Raw genomic sequence first — 17525 nt, 5'->3', positions numbered from 1 at the left:
GCCAAACCCAACCCAACCCGCAAATGGGCTGGGCTTTGAGCCCTACCTTCGGGCCCACCGGTGGGCTATGGGCCTAAGTAGAAGTCCACTGCGGGTTAATGGGCCCCTAAGTGGGCCCCAAACAGTACAAATATACCGAGATTTCAGAGGTTAAACCCCCTTTTAGGATTTTTGAAATTACCCCTCGTTTTACCCCCGTTTCTAGGCCTTATCTAAAAGGTAATATTTTATTAGTTTCAATTATTTAAAATCAATTACCAGTCATCTCTCTGTATTATGTCTAAAAACGCGAGAGAACGCGTGATTTAGATAGTTTTTATGATACAGAAGTTCACTTAGAAAGTAATACTCCGTACTCCTATAAATCCCGAATATAACCGTGCCAAGCGCCCAACACACCTTCCATGTATTAGTGCGCCCCAGGCAACGATAATTCTCAGTCAACGATAAATTTTGAAATTAGGTACTTTTTATATGGCGTGCCCATACAAAATGTACCTAGTTTACAAATTCATAATATCCATTTTCCTCAACACCCAATATAGCTAGAGAGATTATACTACTAGTTAAAGGGTTAGAATACAATATTATAAAGCGATTATGAGATGCCGGATGAGCCCCGTTTAATGGGCTTTAATGGGGGCCTTATATGGCCCCATCGATGGGCTTTGCGGAGCGCTAGTGACTACTGCTTGTGCATTTCTTGCGCACCGCTTCATCCATGTCTCCGGTACATTTGAAGGAATCTTCAGTTCAAACTCATTCGAATGAAAGATCTGACTCCACCACTGTCAACACACAGTATGATCCTTTCGAGGATGACATGGAAGTGCAATAGCAACCCGTTGGCATCCCCCTCAAAATACGTTGTACATAAAAAGTCGTCTTCACAATTCAAGCCTTTTTCCGCCTATATTCTAACTGCAATGCCAACAAGCGGGGAAATATACACGAAAAAATAATACAATTCAAAAACCAGCAAAAAAGGCGTCACGAGGCCGCATAAGCGGCCAACTACTCTTGTCTGGTATCAATTGAAAGCTCCAGTGGATATAAATACAAAATGTTGACTCAGTGCGTTGGTTGGTGTCTTCCCACACAGGTACTGGGAGATGTCTATTTCTTCACTTCTCGTATGTCAAATCCATCGCAATAGAATATTTACAGTCGCTCAGCGCCAGGTAACCGAAACTCCAAATGTACAAATAAAAAATGACCAAGGAAAAGATGTTCACGCGTGCTAGCGCAATCAACTACCAAGCATCATGAAGCACATGATTCCAATCCAGCCACTCACGAAAACTGCGGTCACGATGCCAGCGCCTGCTTTGTCAGCAGTTGTGATTGCAGTCGTCGTTGTGGTGGAGGCAGTAGTGTCACTGTCTCCTGCTGTTGGATTGCTTGTACTGTTTCCGCCAGTTGTCGAGGTCACCGGAGCAGTGTTGTTGAAATTGATCAAATTTGCCGTGAATATCTTTGTCGCGCTGATCTGTTCTTCCATTCCCATCCACCCGTCCCATGTAGACTTATACCACCGGACACCACAGGTTCCATTGTTGTGGCCAGTGCAGGATGCAGCTGCTGCCTGGCCTGATGTTTGGAGCTTCGCGAGAATGGTGTCATATGTCGATGGAACAAGTAGAGCAGTGAATGCGAGCCAAGTGGAAGTCAGTCCTTTGAAGAGGATCTCGTTGTTATTGCAGTTTGCTGCAGGCTCGCAGTAATAGTCTTCGATAATCCCATCGGTGATGAAAAAGTCGTCAATGGTCTTGTTCAATAGGCCATTCACTGCCGTCAGCCATTGAGACTGGGCAGTGCCATTTGTCTGTAAGCAGGAGGGGTTAGTTCAAGCACTCTGACAGAACGAACAAAGCCTTAAAAGTTGAAATGGGGGTTCCTTACATAGTTGTACATATATGCCGCCCCCATCAGGAAGGTGCCATAGTTGTAAGTCCATTGGGCATTTCCCTGGGTCGCACAATCATTATCAACATTGGTGGAATCGGCAACATTCCATGTTGAATTGTTAAGCAGAGGTGACGAGACAGACCAATCCCAAATCTTGTTAGCCCACTTGAGATAGATTGCATCTCCGGTGTAGCGGGCTAGACGCGCAGATAACTGGAATAGCCCCCCATTAGAAATAGAGTTCTTCATTCCGTAGCCAGACTGGTAGGGCCAGATTTGCCACCGTAGACCACCGCCACAGGAGGTTGTATCCCATCTTTTGATCTGAGTATTGAAGACACCCTGGGCTAGAGAGAGCCAAGAGAATCCAGTCGAGCGATCCGGAAATGCGAACTCAGTGGCAGTCATAGCTGCTAGACCCCAGAACATCTGGTCGTCGTTTCCCTAGTGGATAATCGGTATTAGATATTATTCATTGCCCATACTCTGACGGTACTCACCAAATAAGAACTGTAGTTGCTTGGCATATAGTCCCCGGACGTGCCTGATTGCCATTGCAATGCAACACTTAGTTCCTCGTTGTATGTCGTGTCGCCAGTAAAGTGCCAGTATTCTAACAGGGCCATAAGGAGTGGGGCTCCTTCCCACCATTTGTCTGGAAAGGCTCCAGGGATCTGACCGGTCTCGTTGCCGTAATAGTACTTCATCATAGCATAACTCGATGTACTCGCGGCATCTTTGATTGACTCTGTTATGAACTCAAATGTTAGCTTCTCGTTGCCCTCGGTAATTGACATGAAGGGAGGATCCGAACTCCACCACGTACGTTCATCGTTAATATCGAAAGTGATTGCGCGTGCTACGCTCGAGAGGATTATCGCAGCGACAGCACCTCTTAAGGGCGACCAGTCCCCGAGAAAGTGCATCTTATCAAGATGGTGTATGAGAAACCATATAAATCGCACCGATGAGGATATAAAAAAAAATAGGCGTAGACTGCGGTGCTTAAGAGAATCACAGAGGCATCAAGGAATGAATAAAATGTTTCCCCAAAAAATGGACAACGGGGAATCTCATTTCCATAATATCATTTTTTAAATATAGAAGAGCATGCGTAATCCTCGGCGCTAGCGTCGTCAACTCATTTCATTGTGGAGTGAAAAAGCCAATTGTGGGGCCAAATGCCAAGCTTTTACAAGCTTTCTTTTGGATCGAGTCATGAGAGACATTATGTAGAACATAAGTACTAGATCTTGATCGTCCCGTCACTTCCTTGATATTTGATCTGATTGGCTTCCTCTTTGGTCCGATCGCTCATTTTTCTAGCGGTATTGGTAAATCGTGGGAAGAACTTTTAGTTTTTTTCTCGTGCTTGTGGGAAAGTTCGCTTCTCCATCGGTACCCCCGGTAAAAAACAACCCATAAAGCAGGACTGCCTAACACCCAAAGGCCAGCGATGAATGTAGCTGTCCATCCAATGCCAATGGATTTTATTAGAGGGGACGCGACTGCCGTGGCTCCAGCACCCATGAGGCAGCGAAATAAATTATTTGCTGCCGCAGCGGTCGCGGCGCTTTGGTAATTGATATCCACAACCAATGTAGTCAAGGTATTGAACGCACTCGTGGTTGTAAGACCAGTGAAGAACAACATCACAAGGGGGCCCGCCAGTGGAGTGCGATACTGCATTACCCAACCGTAAGCTAAGATGCAAAGACTAGCCGAATAAATCAATGGAAGGGTAATCGCCAGGCGTGCTCGTTCGATATTGAATTTTCCAATTTCCTGTTGTCGGTTCTTGTGAATGATCATTCCCTGCAAATGTGCCTCGCGGCGGAAATTCCAGTCCAAGAGTCGGCCAACTACCCAACGTGAGCTTATGCTTCCAAGGCCCATGGGAAGATAGCACAGTCCAATTTCAATCGAGTTGAATCCAAATCGACTTGCCAACTCGGTCGATAGAGTGCTGATAACGGCCATGTACCCTGCGTACAAAAAGGAGCCGTATAAAAGTACCAACCCCATCTCTTTTTGTGTGGCTATTAAGAGAGCTGAAATTGGGTTTGGGCGCTTCTTCAGTTCCTGGATGGTGGAGTGATCGGCGGTCCCTTGTTCGTCGTCGAATCGGGATGTTCGTACGAACAATGTCCACAGTGGGCGATTCCACGGGGCTGGTGGCACCGACCCATTCCCCACAACAGCTCGACATGTCTCAGGGAAAACAACAAGGATCACCACAAAGCAAACACCCGATAGAATGACCAGGAACCAAAATATCGATCGCCACCCCAGGAAATGATCCAACAGCCCACCGATAACTGGGCCAAGTGTCGGTCCTAGTGCCATCCCAATTCCAGCATATCCAATGTACTTTCCTCGTTCGGCACGAGTCGAGAGATCGGCTATGACAGCGGTCCCTAAGGCAATTGTGCCACTGCTGCCCGAGGACTGCATACAGCGCAAGATCATTAATGCGGTAAAGTTGTTTTGCAAAGCGAGGCCAATGTTGGCTCCGAGATAAATGACAAATGCAATGATATATGCAGGACGGCGCCCATAGATGTCTGAAAAGCTACCAATGAAAGAAGGTGCTAGTCCTTGGAATATCTATAAATGATCAGCTGCATATTCTCTCTGTATAGCTCAGTGGTCAATACCACGTATGTTGTGATAGTCAAGTTAATCAGCGAGACAGAAACATTCATGTCGCTAGCCAAGGATGGGAGCGCCGGCAGATAAATACTGCTGGAGAGAGGTGAAAACAGGGCCGCAAAAGATCCCGCCATAATAACGAAAGTCTTTTCGCCATTTGGCATGACACTGTGAAGGGGCGCCAATTCATCGTCGATCGCTTGTTTTTCCTGATCACCTTCTGACTTTTTGTGTTGACTCGGATCTGGGGCGTGAGGATTCTCTCCATCGACCGGGTGGATCTCACACAGGGGCTGTGGATGCGGCTCAGTTGCACAAGAATCCGGTGGGTGCACAGGCTGCATGGCCGAGAAGTCTAGATAGGAACGTCATTTTTTAGGGGCTACCCAGAGTATATGTATTTTTGTTTTCATTGCGATGGCGCTTTATTTCAAGCTCGACTATTCCTATTCTCGTGTTTTTCCAGGCGTTAACGGACCGTTACCGGGACTGCCAACGAGGATGAACAAAAGTGGGCCCTGGAGCTGATTTGATCACGTGATGGATTTCATGCCTTTGGCATTAATCTATTTTAAAATTGTGGCATGCCGATAATCTCATCTTCGGCAGCTTAAGCTAGATGGATAATATCAATGCTTGTGGTGAAGAGAAGTTGTTCCCATATTTAATTTGTGAAATAGGAAAACAATAATAAGTGCCATCTCCGGATGGATCCATCTGTCCGATTCTCGAGATTGGCAATGATTTTGTGAGCGATCCAGAAAATGTGTCGATACATGCATACCTCCTAACTTGAAGTGATGGGCCTTCCTTTTCTTTTTGATTGGTTCACCCTAAAGTATATGGAGGGCGGTGAATCATATACTATTGAAGGGGTGCTGGTGAAGGTTCAAGGTTTCCTCGGTTTCCGACCCTTGACGTCAAAAGACAAGGCATCGAAACGTGGTGTATAGCGTTTTAGACGGGGGTTAGACAATGACCGCCATTCAAATGATTATAATGTTGACTGCAGGTCTCTTTGGTGGTCTACTATCGGCTTCTCCTTCCCCATCAATGACGCGATTGCCGATAATCGACTTGGTATATTCTCAGTATCGGGGGGTGTCACTTTCCAATGGTGTTGACCAATATCTCGGGATGAAATATGCAAAGACACCCTTAGGCGACTTGCGATTCCGAGGTCCGAAAGATCCAGAAGATACTGTAGGGGTCTCGGATGCATCATCAGTAAGACCGTTATCCACCCTGGCTTCAGTGCATTGAACTGACTTGAATAGTTTGGACCCCTTTGCGCGGGGGTTGGAGAGTCAACAAATGACTCCTTAGCAGAGGATTGTTTATTTATCAATGTCTGGCGACCAACGAATGCGACTGCGGATTCCAACTTTCCTGTCTGGTTGTTCATTCAGGGAGGTGGATACGCCAATAATGCGAATGGCAACTATAACGGCAGCGAGGTTGTTCAGCAGTCTGGTCATAACATTATCTTTGTCAACTTTAATTACCGCGTCGGTGTCCTTGGATTTCTTGCCAGTGAGCACGTGCGAAAAAATGGAGATCTCAATGCTGGACTGCTCGATCAGCGGAAGGCACTCCATTGGGTTCAGAGGCACATTCGCAAATTTGGAGGCAATTCAAGCCATGTAGTCATTCATGGTGACTCTTCCGGTGCAGGATCAGTTGCCCATCATCTCACCGCGTATGGTGAGCGCAATACAGACCTTTTCATCGGGGCAGTGGCAGAGTCACCATTCTGGCCTACTCAAAGAACAGTTGCACAGATGGAGTTCCAGTACGACCGATTCGTAAAAGATGTTAACTGTCATAAGGCAAAGGACTCCTTGACATGTTTGCGTTCTGTGGATATCAAAACGATCCAAAAGTTCAACATCGACAAGCCGTTTCCAGGGGGCAGTCCCACGCCAGTCCCCCGGTGGTATTTCCTTCCTGTTGTTGATGGACACTTGATACAGGATCAACTTTACAATCTGTTCAGTGAAGGAAATTTTATTCACGTTCCCTTATTAGTCGGGGATGAGACAAATGAGGGCACAGACTTTGCATATAATGCAAGCAGCAAGTCCGAAGTAGCCCAGTTCATGAAGAACAATTATCCCGGACTCTCTCATGACCAGCTCGACGCGATGAACAAAGCATACGAAAATGTGGAGCCCCTTCCTAAGCACGCAGCTTATTTCGCATCGGCTGCGGGCGCTTATGGAGATTCAACCTTCACTTGCCCAGGGAACTTCATGACCGCCGCAATGGCCAAATCATTCTCGTTCCACCGCATCTGGAACTATCGGTACAATGTCCGAGACCCCACAAAGATTGCAAATGGGATGGGAGTTTCTCATATATTTGATTTGCCTGCGATTTTTGGGATAGGGGAAACCAATCAGCCAACTTATTCATATGCCAGCTCCAACGCAAAAATCGTACCCATCACCATGAACTACTACTTGAGCTTTATCAGAGTCTTGGATCCCAACATTTACCGATACAAAGACGCCCCAGAATGGCAACCATGGGGCTCAGGAGCTGGGCAGCGACTCAGACTCCAGACAAATTCGACAGAAATGGAATCTATTCCCCAGGTGGAGGTCGAGCGTTGCTCGATGTGGAAAAATTTCACAGCAAATATGCAGCAATGAATGATATATGATGCTTAGAGGATTCGTGTCACATCTCATGCCAACCTTCGGGGTCATTCATTGTATGAAAATCATCAATCATACAAAGTCATTACAGGCACATGTGTTAGGTTCGCAGACGCAGTCCTAAGACCTTCCAAACTCCGTGGAAGCTCTTTCCTCCACCATATATTTGCCTTTCGCTGTACACCTTTTTATTTACCCTCCAAGAAAGAGTCCATGTAGTGTGAGTTCCCAGTGTCAAGTCAAACGACTTGTGTGATCATGGAATGTCGATACAGCTTTAGTGATGATGAAACAACACTGCAGCACAAGAAAATGAATAAATACGAAGCGATCAAATGGATATCAGATCAACAACCATATTTGTCCATGATGGCTCGGGATGATGGGTCCCGTAAAAGCTGTATTGCAGTAAGACGTTTTTCTAGACAAGATTAAAAAATTTGGCACATCATAGAGTACACATGTTGTCGCTCAATCAGATCGGCATCGGGGCGAAAGTATATCGCGTGGAAAGTCAAGTGTTCTACATCTATGTTCTACATATACCATATAAGATCATTATTCATCGTGCAACCCTCCTTTTTTCTTTACATTCCGACTATTTCCGTGAACACAGTCATTCGACCAAGGTTGTCCAAGTGAGGGGTAATGAACAGCCACATGCCTGGAGGTTTCGAAAATCTGGGGAAGCTCTTTTCTCCACCCTCTCTCCACCTTCTCCACCTTTCGTCATCTTACACTTACACTCTCCCATGACATGTAAATCTTCCCACAATGAAACCAAATTCATTAGCTTACCTCCCTTCCTTCCCTGTCGAGCTGGTCGAGTTGATTGCAGGCTTCCTCGACGCAGATGGCTTATTACCACTACGTTTAGTCTGTCGCGAGCTTCAGAGGAAAACGTTTCATCACTTTGCGCAGCGGTTCTTTTCATCCATCAAGACCGACCTCTCTGGAGACAGTTTGCGCCGTATCAACGCTCTGTCGCAGAATACTGCATTATGCCCTTATGTCAACGGGTTGGCCTTCATGCTTCAAAATGGTGTCGGTCGCGGCCTGGTTTGGGACCGTCATCCATGGGGACCTATATCCGCTCCTCTAGAGGTTGAAGCGATTCGGTCTCTGCGTGATAATCTAATCCAGAACTTAACAAATTGTCGGTCGTTCTTTATTTTTTGTCGATACCCAGAGGGTCATCCAGATATGAGCCATGTTACTATCACGGACGCTGTCGCTGTGTTCTTTGCCCTGGTCGTTGATGCTCGTCTGCCGGTTTCATCGTTCCATCTTATATATGCCAACAAATACTCGCGCACCTTGATTATGGATATGCGTCGCCTTCCCAAGCTTCTCTATCGCCAACCCGAGTTCAAGCTTGTGTGGGCCAATTTACAAAAACTCTCTTTGGAACAATATCTCACGCTGGATAACTTTGGCTTCCTGCTTGAGCTGGTTCTTAGCGCTCCAAATCTCCAGACACTTCTACTAAACCTCGGATCGCACGACTTGGCGTCTGAATTTATGCATGAACTGGCCGAGAGTGCCAGCTTTCCCCAACTGCGCGAACTCGCTTTATTCCGAACATCCACGCGAGGACCCGACCTCCACAAGTTACTCGCCAATATCCGCCCAAAGTTGCTCTCACTCACATTATATCATGTTTCTCTGGCACCAGGGAGTGATTGGGCTCCATTTCTCAAGGAGCTGAGTCAGGGATTTTTGGCTTTGCAAAGCATCTCGCTATACTATCTCTGGGCCAGCACGCCTGCTAAGAATCTCTTAGCTTTTCCAGATATACCGAAAACGCCTTCACTGTGCACTTCAAAGGGCCAGCATCTCAACGTATTTTACTCTGAAGATCTCAAAACTCCAACTGTCCTTGGGATTGAGTATTCTGGGCCCAAGGTGTCACATGTGTTGGATTTATTACAGACAAAGACTGAAAGTCCTCCCCCACATTTAGGGCAAGCGGCTTCTATGTGATTTTGGTACATTGTACATTTCGAGTCATGTTTCTATTTGTATTTTTTTTGAACTCACTTTTCTTTTGTACATACTTGAGAAGTTCTGGTGAATATCTACTTACATAGTTATATTTTGACGTATCTAATGCCCACGCTCTGTTTGCAATACTATTGAACGACACACTACAGTAGGTCTAAAAACTGAACCCATTCGTGAGTTTGTTCGCACTCCAGGCAAAATTTCTTTCATGGCATTATCTTTTGGTGTGGGAGAATGAGTACAACCATCCAAACTAGACGGTCGGTCACGAGTCAAACCGCAGTTACTACTGTATTTAATGAACATTGTTTTCGTGATAAACAAAAGGCCTTGATGTAGCAAGCAAGTTAAAAGCTTCTTCAATTACAAGCATTATGTTGACTCTTAATACAAATTCACATCATCTCCTGGGCTACATGAAACCCCTTATGTCATCCATTCACATCCTAAGCCTTGATCGTCACTTTCTCCACATTTCTTCCTGTGATTTCGATCAGAGTATCCTGGATATCTCCTTTAAATGCAACAGTCAACTGAAGCTGTTCTTTCGGCCACAAAGTCACATAGTTGTCAGACCAATAAAGCGGCGCAATCTCTGCGTTTTCGGATGTATTAATGGCATTGAGACGAATGAAAACTGCCGGTCCTGCAGATTGGTTTTCGAGCACGACCTCGGCATGAGTCAAACCATCGTCTGTTGGTGATGCCACGCTGTGTAGTGAAGCCTTCACAGTAGCCGTTTTCAATGCCTCCAGCTTGGTGTATGTCGCATACTTGGTAACTGGTGTGGTGTACCAGTTAGACTTTGACCAGTTCAAGACATCCGTGGTCGAAGATAGCCAGTAAACATTGCGACTAATGACGGCTTGAGATTTGGGATCGCTGAGTGTGAGACGGAGGAAGCCAATATCTTTGACTTTCTTGATTCCGGCAAGGGAAGTCACCAATTTTGAGGAATGGGGCGTTGTGTTGCTCTCCACTGTGGCCGCGGATAGTTCTTTGCCATCAGCATCAATCAAGTCTACCTTGACTTGCCGATTTCCGCTCTTATCAAGCGAGTGATTAATCAACCAAATGTTTTGGCTCTCATAATCGTAAGCCACGTGTTCCTCACGCGCTCCGACCTTGGTGCCGAAGTAGGCCGCAATGGGGCTGAGATAGTAATCAAACAATTGCCAATGCAAGTTTGGCCAGGCACTATTTAACATCCAATAAATAACTCCCGTGGCAGGTCGAGCGGCACTTTGCTGCGCTCCGTAAGCTTCAAACTGGACTTTGGTGGCCTCATAATCTGCCATCTGACTTTTGATTATATAGTCTTCCAAGCTAGTTGGCTTTCCGTATCGGGCAAAGAGAGCCTTGTTGTAGAGCTTCCGGTCGTAGAATTGCGAATCATAGCGGGACATATGATATTGGTCCGCATTTGGCTCTTTCCAGAGTGTTTCCAGCTCGGCATCAGACATGAACTTTTTCAGGCTGCCCATCTCGGGGGTTCCAACTCCGGCACCCAGTTCAGATCCAAAGCCGAACGCCGCTCCTTCCTTGTTGTGATACCAGTAATTCGGGGGTACCCAATCATATGGACCGTCCATCTTCATTCCGGATGGTCCAAGAGCTTCGGGGTAACCACGCTTGCTGGCTGATGCAATGATTGGGTTAGGCCAATCCATGACTTTAAGGGCATCGAGATAAATCTCGGTGGCCTGCTCATTCGGCCAGAAGTCTGAGCCAACCAAAAATCCAAGCATCGAAGCATGGCTTTGCATCATCTCTGACTCGTGCAGCATTGCTGCCTTCGCAATTGGGTAGTCTGCTTTCCCCCATTTGACACCATCGGCCTCGTCATTGTACTATGGTTTCTTTTGTCAGTGATCTATCGTCTCGGGTAGAGTCTTGAGAAGACTTACTGTCCATCCTTCCCATTTATCACAACATTCCCATCCTGCCAGGATCATCATTCCCATCTTGTCTGCGAGATCATAAAGTTCTGGGTGCTCCTGTTTTCCCTCCAGGCGCACAGTATTGAGTCCCATATCCAACATGTAGGTGAAAATCTTTTGTATCCTGTCAACATCGAATCGCAAAAAGATATCCGGTCCATATCCAGCTCCGATGACCTGGAAGGGCTCGCCATTGACGGAGAACTCGGTATCATTGTGGCTGTTTAACTTTGATGATACATGGCGAATTCCGAATTGTTGGGGAATTGAACTATCTGACACCAACGCCTTGGGTTTCTGGATGGTGGTGCTGGCCTGTACTGTGTATAAAGGCTGCTGACCCCAAAGAGCAGGCCACCAAATAGCAGGTTTCGCAATTGACACACTTATAGACACCGTCTTTTTCTCGTTTGACTTCAAGGCAAATGTTTCGCTAATTTGCGCGACTGCGGAGCCATCTGGCCCTTTGATGGTGCCTTTAATCAGTACCTGGTGATCACTCGATTCGTGGTTGGTCAAATCAGTTCGAAGGGTGACCTTCACCGGCCCAGAGGTGGAACCAGTAAAATCGGTGAGGACCCGGAACGGCGACATCGAGACCGCTCCAGTCTGAGAAAGCTCAACGTTTCGCCAAACGCCGGTGCCATTGTCGGCTGGGTAGGGATTCCAGTCCACAAATCCCTGGGCAAAATCGCGGAGATAGTTGGTTGGGTACGCGCGAATGAGAAGACAATTGGCTCCATCCTTTACATGCTCGGTCAAGTTGTACTGGTGGCCGCCATAGGTGCCTTGCTGCTGGTCACTTGATGCAATGAGCACTCCATTCAGATAGATGTCGGCCTTGGATGTGATTCCGTGTGTCTTCAGGGTAAAATATTGGCCAGTGGATGGGTTCAATGTGAACTCTTCGCGATAAAACCAGGGCGCATCGAATATGACGGGATCAGCGGCAGATTCCATGTTGTCCGAGTAGAACAAGTCTGTCTCGTTGTATACACCGTTCTCAATAAGACCAGCCATAACAGTGCCACGAGCACCAACCCGATACCATGACGACACATCTTTTCCTGGTTTGGAGAGTACATCCATCCCACCTGATACTTTGGTCGACGATTGGAGGTACCATCCCGGGATAGCAGCAATATCACCGGCAGAGGCGACAAGAGGTTTGGAGCTGGTAACCGCTGCCCAAGCACTGGCACTGATGGCCAGTGCTATGCAAATTTTACTCATGTTCTTGAACATGATCATTTCGCCTGCTCTGGTTTCTCAGAGGCCAACAGTGATGTTGAACTAGTATCGCAAGAATGCATGCGACAGCTTGTTCATTTTAAATATAAAACTCACAAAGTGGCGTTCTGAGCAAAGTAACACTGCATCACGCGACTGAAGGTTCATACGACCGTGGGATTATAGGTTGTTTTGTTTGGATTATGTTCTCCGACGACTTTCTGGGCTGGGACTAGTTGATGCGGGCATTTCGGTAAACCTGCACGATTTCCCGGTTCTGTGTAGGATCACCAGGGGTATTTCCCAAGATAGTTGCTAGGGAACTTGACCGTCCAAGCTGTGGGAGTGATCGGAGGTCATTTCTGTTCCGATGAGAGATAACGGACTGACCATATTCCTATTCGGGCCTTGCCTATTTATCAGACTCCTCTACGGAGTATTCTTAGTCCCCTTGGATTTAGTTTGCGGGGGTTGCATCCTGCCGTGAAGATCTTTTGTTTATATCAAATGCATGGTTTGAATCAAAAATAATGTTGCTCCGTAGCAATGTGGAAATGGCAAGCTGTCCACGAGTAGTTGTGGATTTTGTAAAAATTCATGCCTGGTGTATCAGGCATCAAGGCATCAAGGTATCAAGGCATCAAGGTATTAAAGCTCTAAGGCACCGAGGCTCCAATCAATTCTCGTCTCATCCAGCAAATAATTACTTCTTTCTAGACCTCAGAGGACTCGGATAATTCTGCTCCTTTAAAAAAAAAAAAAGTGCCTAGGGGCTGGCTCAGAAAAATCCTTCTTACAACATAACATGCGTAGCCTCCCTCAGGGGGTCCCCCTGTGGTATGCCGAGAGCTCACAGGCTCTAACCCCTACGTTCTACAACGAGTCCTTTAACGTTTGTTCTACGGCGATATGACAGTCTGCCAGATGAGAGAAAAGTAACAATGTAATTGTACTCCAATAATCTACCCGTGCAAGGACAAGCGACAGGGCGTGGGCCCCTACCAGACAGGGCACAGGTTACAATACCGGAATGCGTCAATTGTTGCATCGCGTTCGTTTGCGGCCCTGAACTGCCCTGTCTACGCCCTTTATCCACTGTCTCCTCTAATCAACCATGCGCCTCGGTGATTGGCCAGCTCCCCTCGGTTGATCAAATTGATCTGTTTGACAGCTGCTTTGGAATGTCACGGCGATCCCTTATCGTGGAGCACCAACAAGGAAACCATGGAAATGAGAGGCTGCGCGTTGCACTCTTGTCTTCTTCTTGTCCAATCTTGGGTAGAACTACAATTGAATTGTGGGTTTCATGCTTGATGCAGTCAAATGTCAAAGGTACACTGATGCAATTCCCCCTACAGGAGGTGCTACAGGAGGTGCAAATGATCCGGGGGACCACGCCTTGTTACCATGCCAGTGCTCCTAGCCGGCTGGAATGTGGTTGTCCAATCCACGCATACATACACATACATCCCCCTCTCACTTCTCTGTTGAGGAGTCTGACGTTGGTTGGGCAATTTTTCTTCATCTCTCTGTATCTTCATCTCGCCAACGAATGGGGCCAAGCTGTACTATCCATCTTTATGACATATTTTGCCTCATGGTCGTATCGATAACCAACTAACGCCTCTTCTTTCAACAACTGTGCTGGTTTTTGGGGACGTGTCGCTACCGAACTTCAATAGCATCCTTGAGAAATTGAAGCTTAGCGGTTCCTTTTTGAACCGAGCTTGAGGGCAGTACCTATTCCACTTCAATATCAGGCCATCAGTATATCATTTGTCATGCGCGTGTTCAATTACGCATCACAGCCGTCATGGATGGGTCTGTTAGCTGCAGCTCTCCTGGGAACTTCCACTGTGCAAGCGATAGAGCTAGATCTTGAGGATGAAGGTAGGTTCTCTACTCTACCGACCATCTATGCGCAATGACTAATTCAAAATCAAAGATTCTATCAGAAAGGCAGCCAGACTGGTCGCCACCAACATGATGAGTTACTACACTGGTATGAATCCCGGTGACAACCCAGGTAATTTGCCGGATCCATACTACTGGTGGGAGGCCGGTGCAATGTTCAACACCCTTATCGATTACTGGTTCTACACGGGCGATGATACGTGGAACGACATCACGACGCAAGGTCTGCTCTGGCAGGCTGGAGAGAACAAAGCATTCATGCCAGCCAACCAGAGTAAAACTGAAGGAAATGACGATCAAGCGTTTTGGGGCTTTGCTGCTATGACTGCAGCGGAGCGAAACTTCCCAAACCCACCAGAAGGCCAACCTCAATGGCTTGAAATGGCCCAGGCTGTATTCAACACTCAGGCTCCCCGGTGGGATAATTCTTCGTGTGGCGGTGGCTTGCGCTGGCAAATTTTCACGTGGAACAATGGTTACAATTATAAGAACACCATCTCCACCGGCGGATTCTTCAATCTTGCTTCTCGCCTGGCAAAGTACACCAACAATCAAACGTACCATGATTGGGCTGAAAAGGCCTGGGACTGGACTACCGAAGTTGGATTCATGACCCCCGAGTATCGCTTCTGGGATGGAGCTAGTGATCTCACTGAGTGCAAACCAATCAACCAGATTGAATGGACTTACAATGCTGGAGTATACTTGCTTGGCGCAGCTAACATGTATAATTTGGTAAGTGCATTCTACCTTTCGATGCCTTCCAAGCATGATCTAACACTCTGAACAGACTGAAGATCCCAAATGGAAGGAGCGCACCGAGAGAATCGTTGAGGCTTCCGGTATTTTCTTCTCTCATGACCCACCCAACGTGATGTACGAACGAGCCTGTGAGACCGTCAATACTTGCATGGTCGACCAGCGATCTTTTAAGGGATACCTTTCCCGCTGGATGGCTCAAACTGCCCAGTTGGCCCCCTTCGCATACGACACAATCATGAAACGGCTTAAGGCCTCTGCTCAAGCAGCTGCCAAGACTTGCACCGGTGGTATCAATAAAAATGTGTGCGGTCTCAAGTGGACAGAGCAAAAGTGGGATAAGACGAAAGACTTCGGTCAGCAGATGGCTGCCCTTGAAGTTATTCAAGCGAATCTGATCACGCGTGTGGCCGCCCCGGTCACCAACGATGATGGTGGGACGAGTAAAGGGAATCCTAATGCAGGGTCTAAGCCCGAAAAGAAAATTCCGCCCGGTCTCGACTACGACATAACTTCAGGCGACAGGGCTGGTGCAGGCATTTTGACCGTGTTGTTTATGATTGGTATTGGCGGTTCCACTGGGTGGCTAATTTGGGATTGAACTTGATCTATTTCTTTTAATGCTTTTTTCGGCTTTTTTTTTTCTGTTCTTTGTCGCTTTTACGACTCTCTGATTCTTTTATATTAATTTCTAGATGGCTGGTTAGTGGCATTTTGTGAATAATTTTTTGAATCCAACATATCATTCTCGCTTTGAATTGCCCTGTTCTATCCCCCTAGATTCCCGCAATTCCGTCGGACATACCGTTTAAGGTGCATCTACATCCCCGCATACATATGTACCTACTCCTCGGCGAAGCCAAGCCCTTGACGATGAGGCCAGCAAAAAGAGGGGTTGCATACGTTGCAATCACGGTGTATTTTGTATTTCCCCGGCCTCTTGCCTCGGTGCAGCTTCGCCTTTCTCCTTTGGATTCTTCTATATATTGTTCATCGAATGACCATCTAGACAGAACGTTTCATTGAAGCTTCGCAACACAGCTCCTCAAATCATGGGTTCGATTATTGATTATTCTCAATTCAAGATTCCCACGCACTGTAAAGCGGGGGTGGTGGTAAATGAAGGCCCCGATTTCCACGTCGAGGTACAGATGGTGCCTGTGCCACAACCAGGTAGGAACCCAATCTTTATTGGATTGTCAAATATTCCAGTACACACAAGTCGACAGTCACTGATGCTCTTGTGTAGGCCCCGACGATGTTTTGATCAAGCTGAACTACACTGGACTTTGCTCGTCCGACATTCACATGATGCAAGGAGACTTAGGTCTGCCGTTCATGTCAGCCTTTGGTGTGCGATCTCCGGGGCATGAGGGTGCAGGTGTAGTGGTCAAAGTCGGAGCCAACGTGAAGACTTTCAAGTTGGGCGATAGAGCTGGAATCAAACCGATGATGGATACATGCGGTTCCTGCGCACTTTGCTGGGATGATAAGGAGACATACTGCAAGGGCGCAATTCTCACTGGTCTGATGACGGCAGGTGAGGCTACCTTAGATAAATTCTAACGGTCTGGATCGCGGCTCATCATTTCAGGTACCTACCAGCAATACTTGGTATCACCGGCACGATATGCATCCCCAATTCCAGATGGTGTCCCCGACGAAATTGCCGGCCCAATTATGTGTAGTGCTAGCACTATCTACCGATCTCTGATTGAGTCTAACCTGCGATCGGGAGCTTGGGTTGTTTTCCCGGGTGGCGGCGGCGGTGTGGGGATTCAAGGTGTACAGCTGGCCAAAGCAATGGGAATGCGTCCGATCGTGGTGGACACGGGAGCATCCAAGCAAAAATTGTCGCTTGAGATGGGAGCAGAAGCCTTTGTGGATTTTAAAGAGGTTGCCGATCCCACCAAAGCTGTTATTGAAATTGCCGATGGGGTCGGGGCTCACGGGGTGCTTGTGACAGCCCCCGCTGCTTATAAAACAGCAGTTTCATTTATCGGAGACCGGATTGGAGGCATTGTGATGTGCATTGGTCTTCCTGTTGCAGGGTCAATGACGATAGGAGCCGATCCCTGTCAATATGTCTTCAAGAATCTTACCATCAAGGGCACACTTGTCGGTAGCCGGAGTGATACTGCCATGGCGTTGGATTTCGCACGGCGAGGGGCTCTACGGCAAATTAGTGAAGTGTATCCAGTGAACCGTATGCCCGAGGCTGTGGAGAAACTACGCAAAGGGGAAGTGGCTGGACGGATTGTGATCAATTTCAACTGGGAGGAGTAGATGGGTAAAAGATATATATATATCCCGGATTTGTCTTCAAACCGTTCTACAAATCATATGCTCCTTCAATCCACCATTAATTAGATAAATGATAGATTTCCTGTGGCATACCTGGCTTCAATTTCATCTATTTTCATCTGCTTGGTGCAAAGTATATCATGCATGACGGTAT

The 17525-nt window shown here is 47.0% G+C and overlaps 6 protein-coding genes across 6 annotated transcripts; 4 read left to right on the top strand and 2 right to left on the bottom strand.

The window, feature by feature from the left end:
- Window positions 1-1249: 1249 nt before the first annotated feature.
- PEX2_080410 (Six-hairpin glycosidase) lies at window positions 1250-4904 on the bottom strand (the record flags this gene model as incomplete). The annotated part of the gene is made up of 5 exons (XM_016745311.1): window positions 1250-1825; window positions 1903-2352; window positions 2409-2802; window positions 3311-4515; window positions 4566-4904. The coding sequence occupies 5 exons, from the start codon at window positions 4902-4904 to the stop codon at window positions 1250-1252; spliced, it is 2964 nt and encodes a 987-aa protein (XP_016598229.1).
- Window positions 4905-5613: 709 nt separating this feature from the next.
- PEX2_080400 (putative carboxylesterase) lies at window positions 5614-7214 on the top strand (the record flags this gene model as incomplete). The annotated part of the gene is made up of 2 exons (XM_016745310.1): window positions 5614-5787; window positions 5838-7214. 2 exons carry the CDS (start codon window positions 5614-5616, stop codon window positions 7212-7214), a joined length of 1551 nt encoding a protein of 516 aa, XP_016598228.1.
- Window positions 7215-7994: 780 nt separating this feature from the next.
- PEX2_080390 (uncharacterized protein) lies at window positions 7995-9203 on the top strand (the record flags this gene model as incomplete). The annotated part of the gene is made up of 1 exon (XM_016745309.1): window positions 7995-9203. One exon carries the CDS (start codon window positions 7995-7997, stop codon window positions 9201-9203), a length of 1209 nt encoding a protein of 402 aa, XP_016598227.1.
- Window positions 9204-9670: 467 nt separating this feature from the next.
- PEX2_080380 (putative glycosyl hydrolase) lies at window positions 9671-12415 on the bottom strand (the record flags this gene model as incomplete). Its single annotated transcript, XM_016745308.1, has 2 exons — window positions 9671-11074; window positions 11132-12415. 2 exons carry the CDS (start codon window positions 12413-12415, stop codon window positions 9671-9673), a joined length of 2688 nt encoding a protein of 895 aa, XP_016598226.1.
- Window positions 12416-14175: 1760 nt separating this feature from the next.
- On the top strand, window positions 14176-15668 carry PEX2_080370 (glycoside hydrolase family 76 protein; the record flags this gene model as incomplete). Its single annotated transcript, XM_016745307.1, has 3 exons — window positions 14176-14284; window positions 14340-15043; window positions 15099-15668. 3 exons carry the CDS (start codon window positions 14176-14178, stop codon window positions 15666-15668), a joined length of 1383 nt encoding a protein of 460 aa, XP_016598225.1.
- A 451-nt stretch (window positions 15669-16119) lies between these two features.
- PEX2_080360 (zinc-dependent alcohol dehydrogenase) lies at window positions 16120-17353 on the top strand (the record flags this gene model as incomplete). Its single annotated transcript, XM_016745306.1, has 3 exons — window positions 16120-16240; window positions 16317-16607; window positions 16662-17353. The coding sequence occupies 3 exons, from the start codon at window positions 16120-16122 to the stop codon at window positions 17351-17353; spliced, it is 1104 nt and encodes a 367-aa protein (XP_016598224.1).
- Window positions 17354-17525: the final 172 nt, after the last annotated feature.

Source organism: Penicillium expansum (genome assembly GCF_000769745.1).
Source record: "Penicillium expansum strain MD-8 chromosome Unknown contig268, whole genome shotgun sequence".
Taxonomy (NCBI): domain Eukaryota; kingdom Fungi; phylum Ascomycota; class Eurotiomycetes; order Eurotiales; family Aspergillaceae; genus Penicillium; species Penicillium expansum.
The sequence above is the reverse complement of the archived record's forward strand: the minus strand, read 5'-3'. Positions and strand labels throughout refer to the sequence as shown.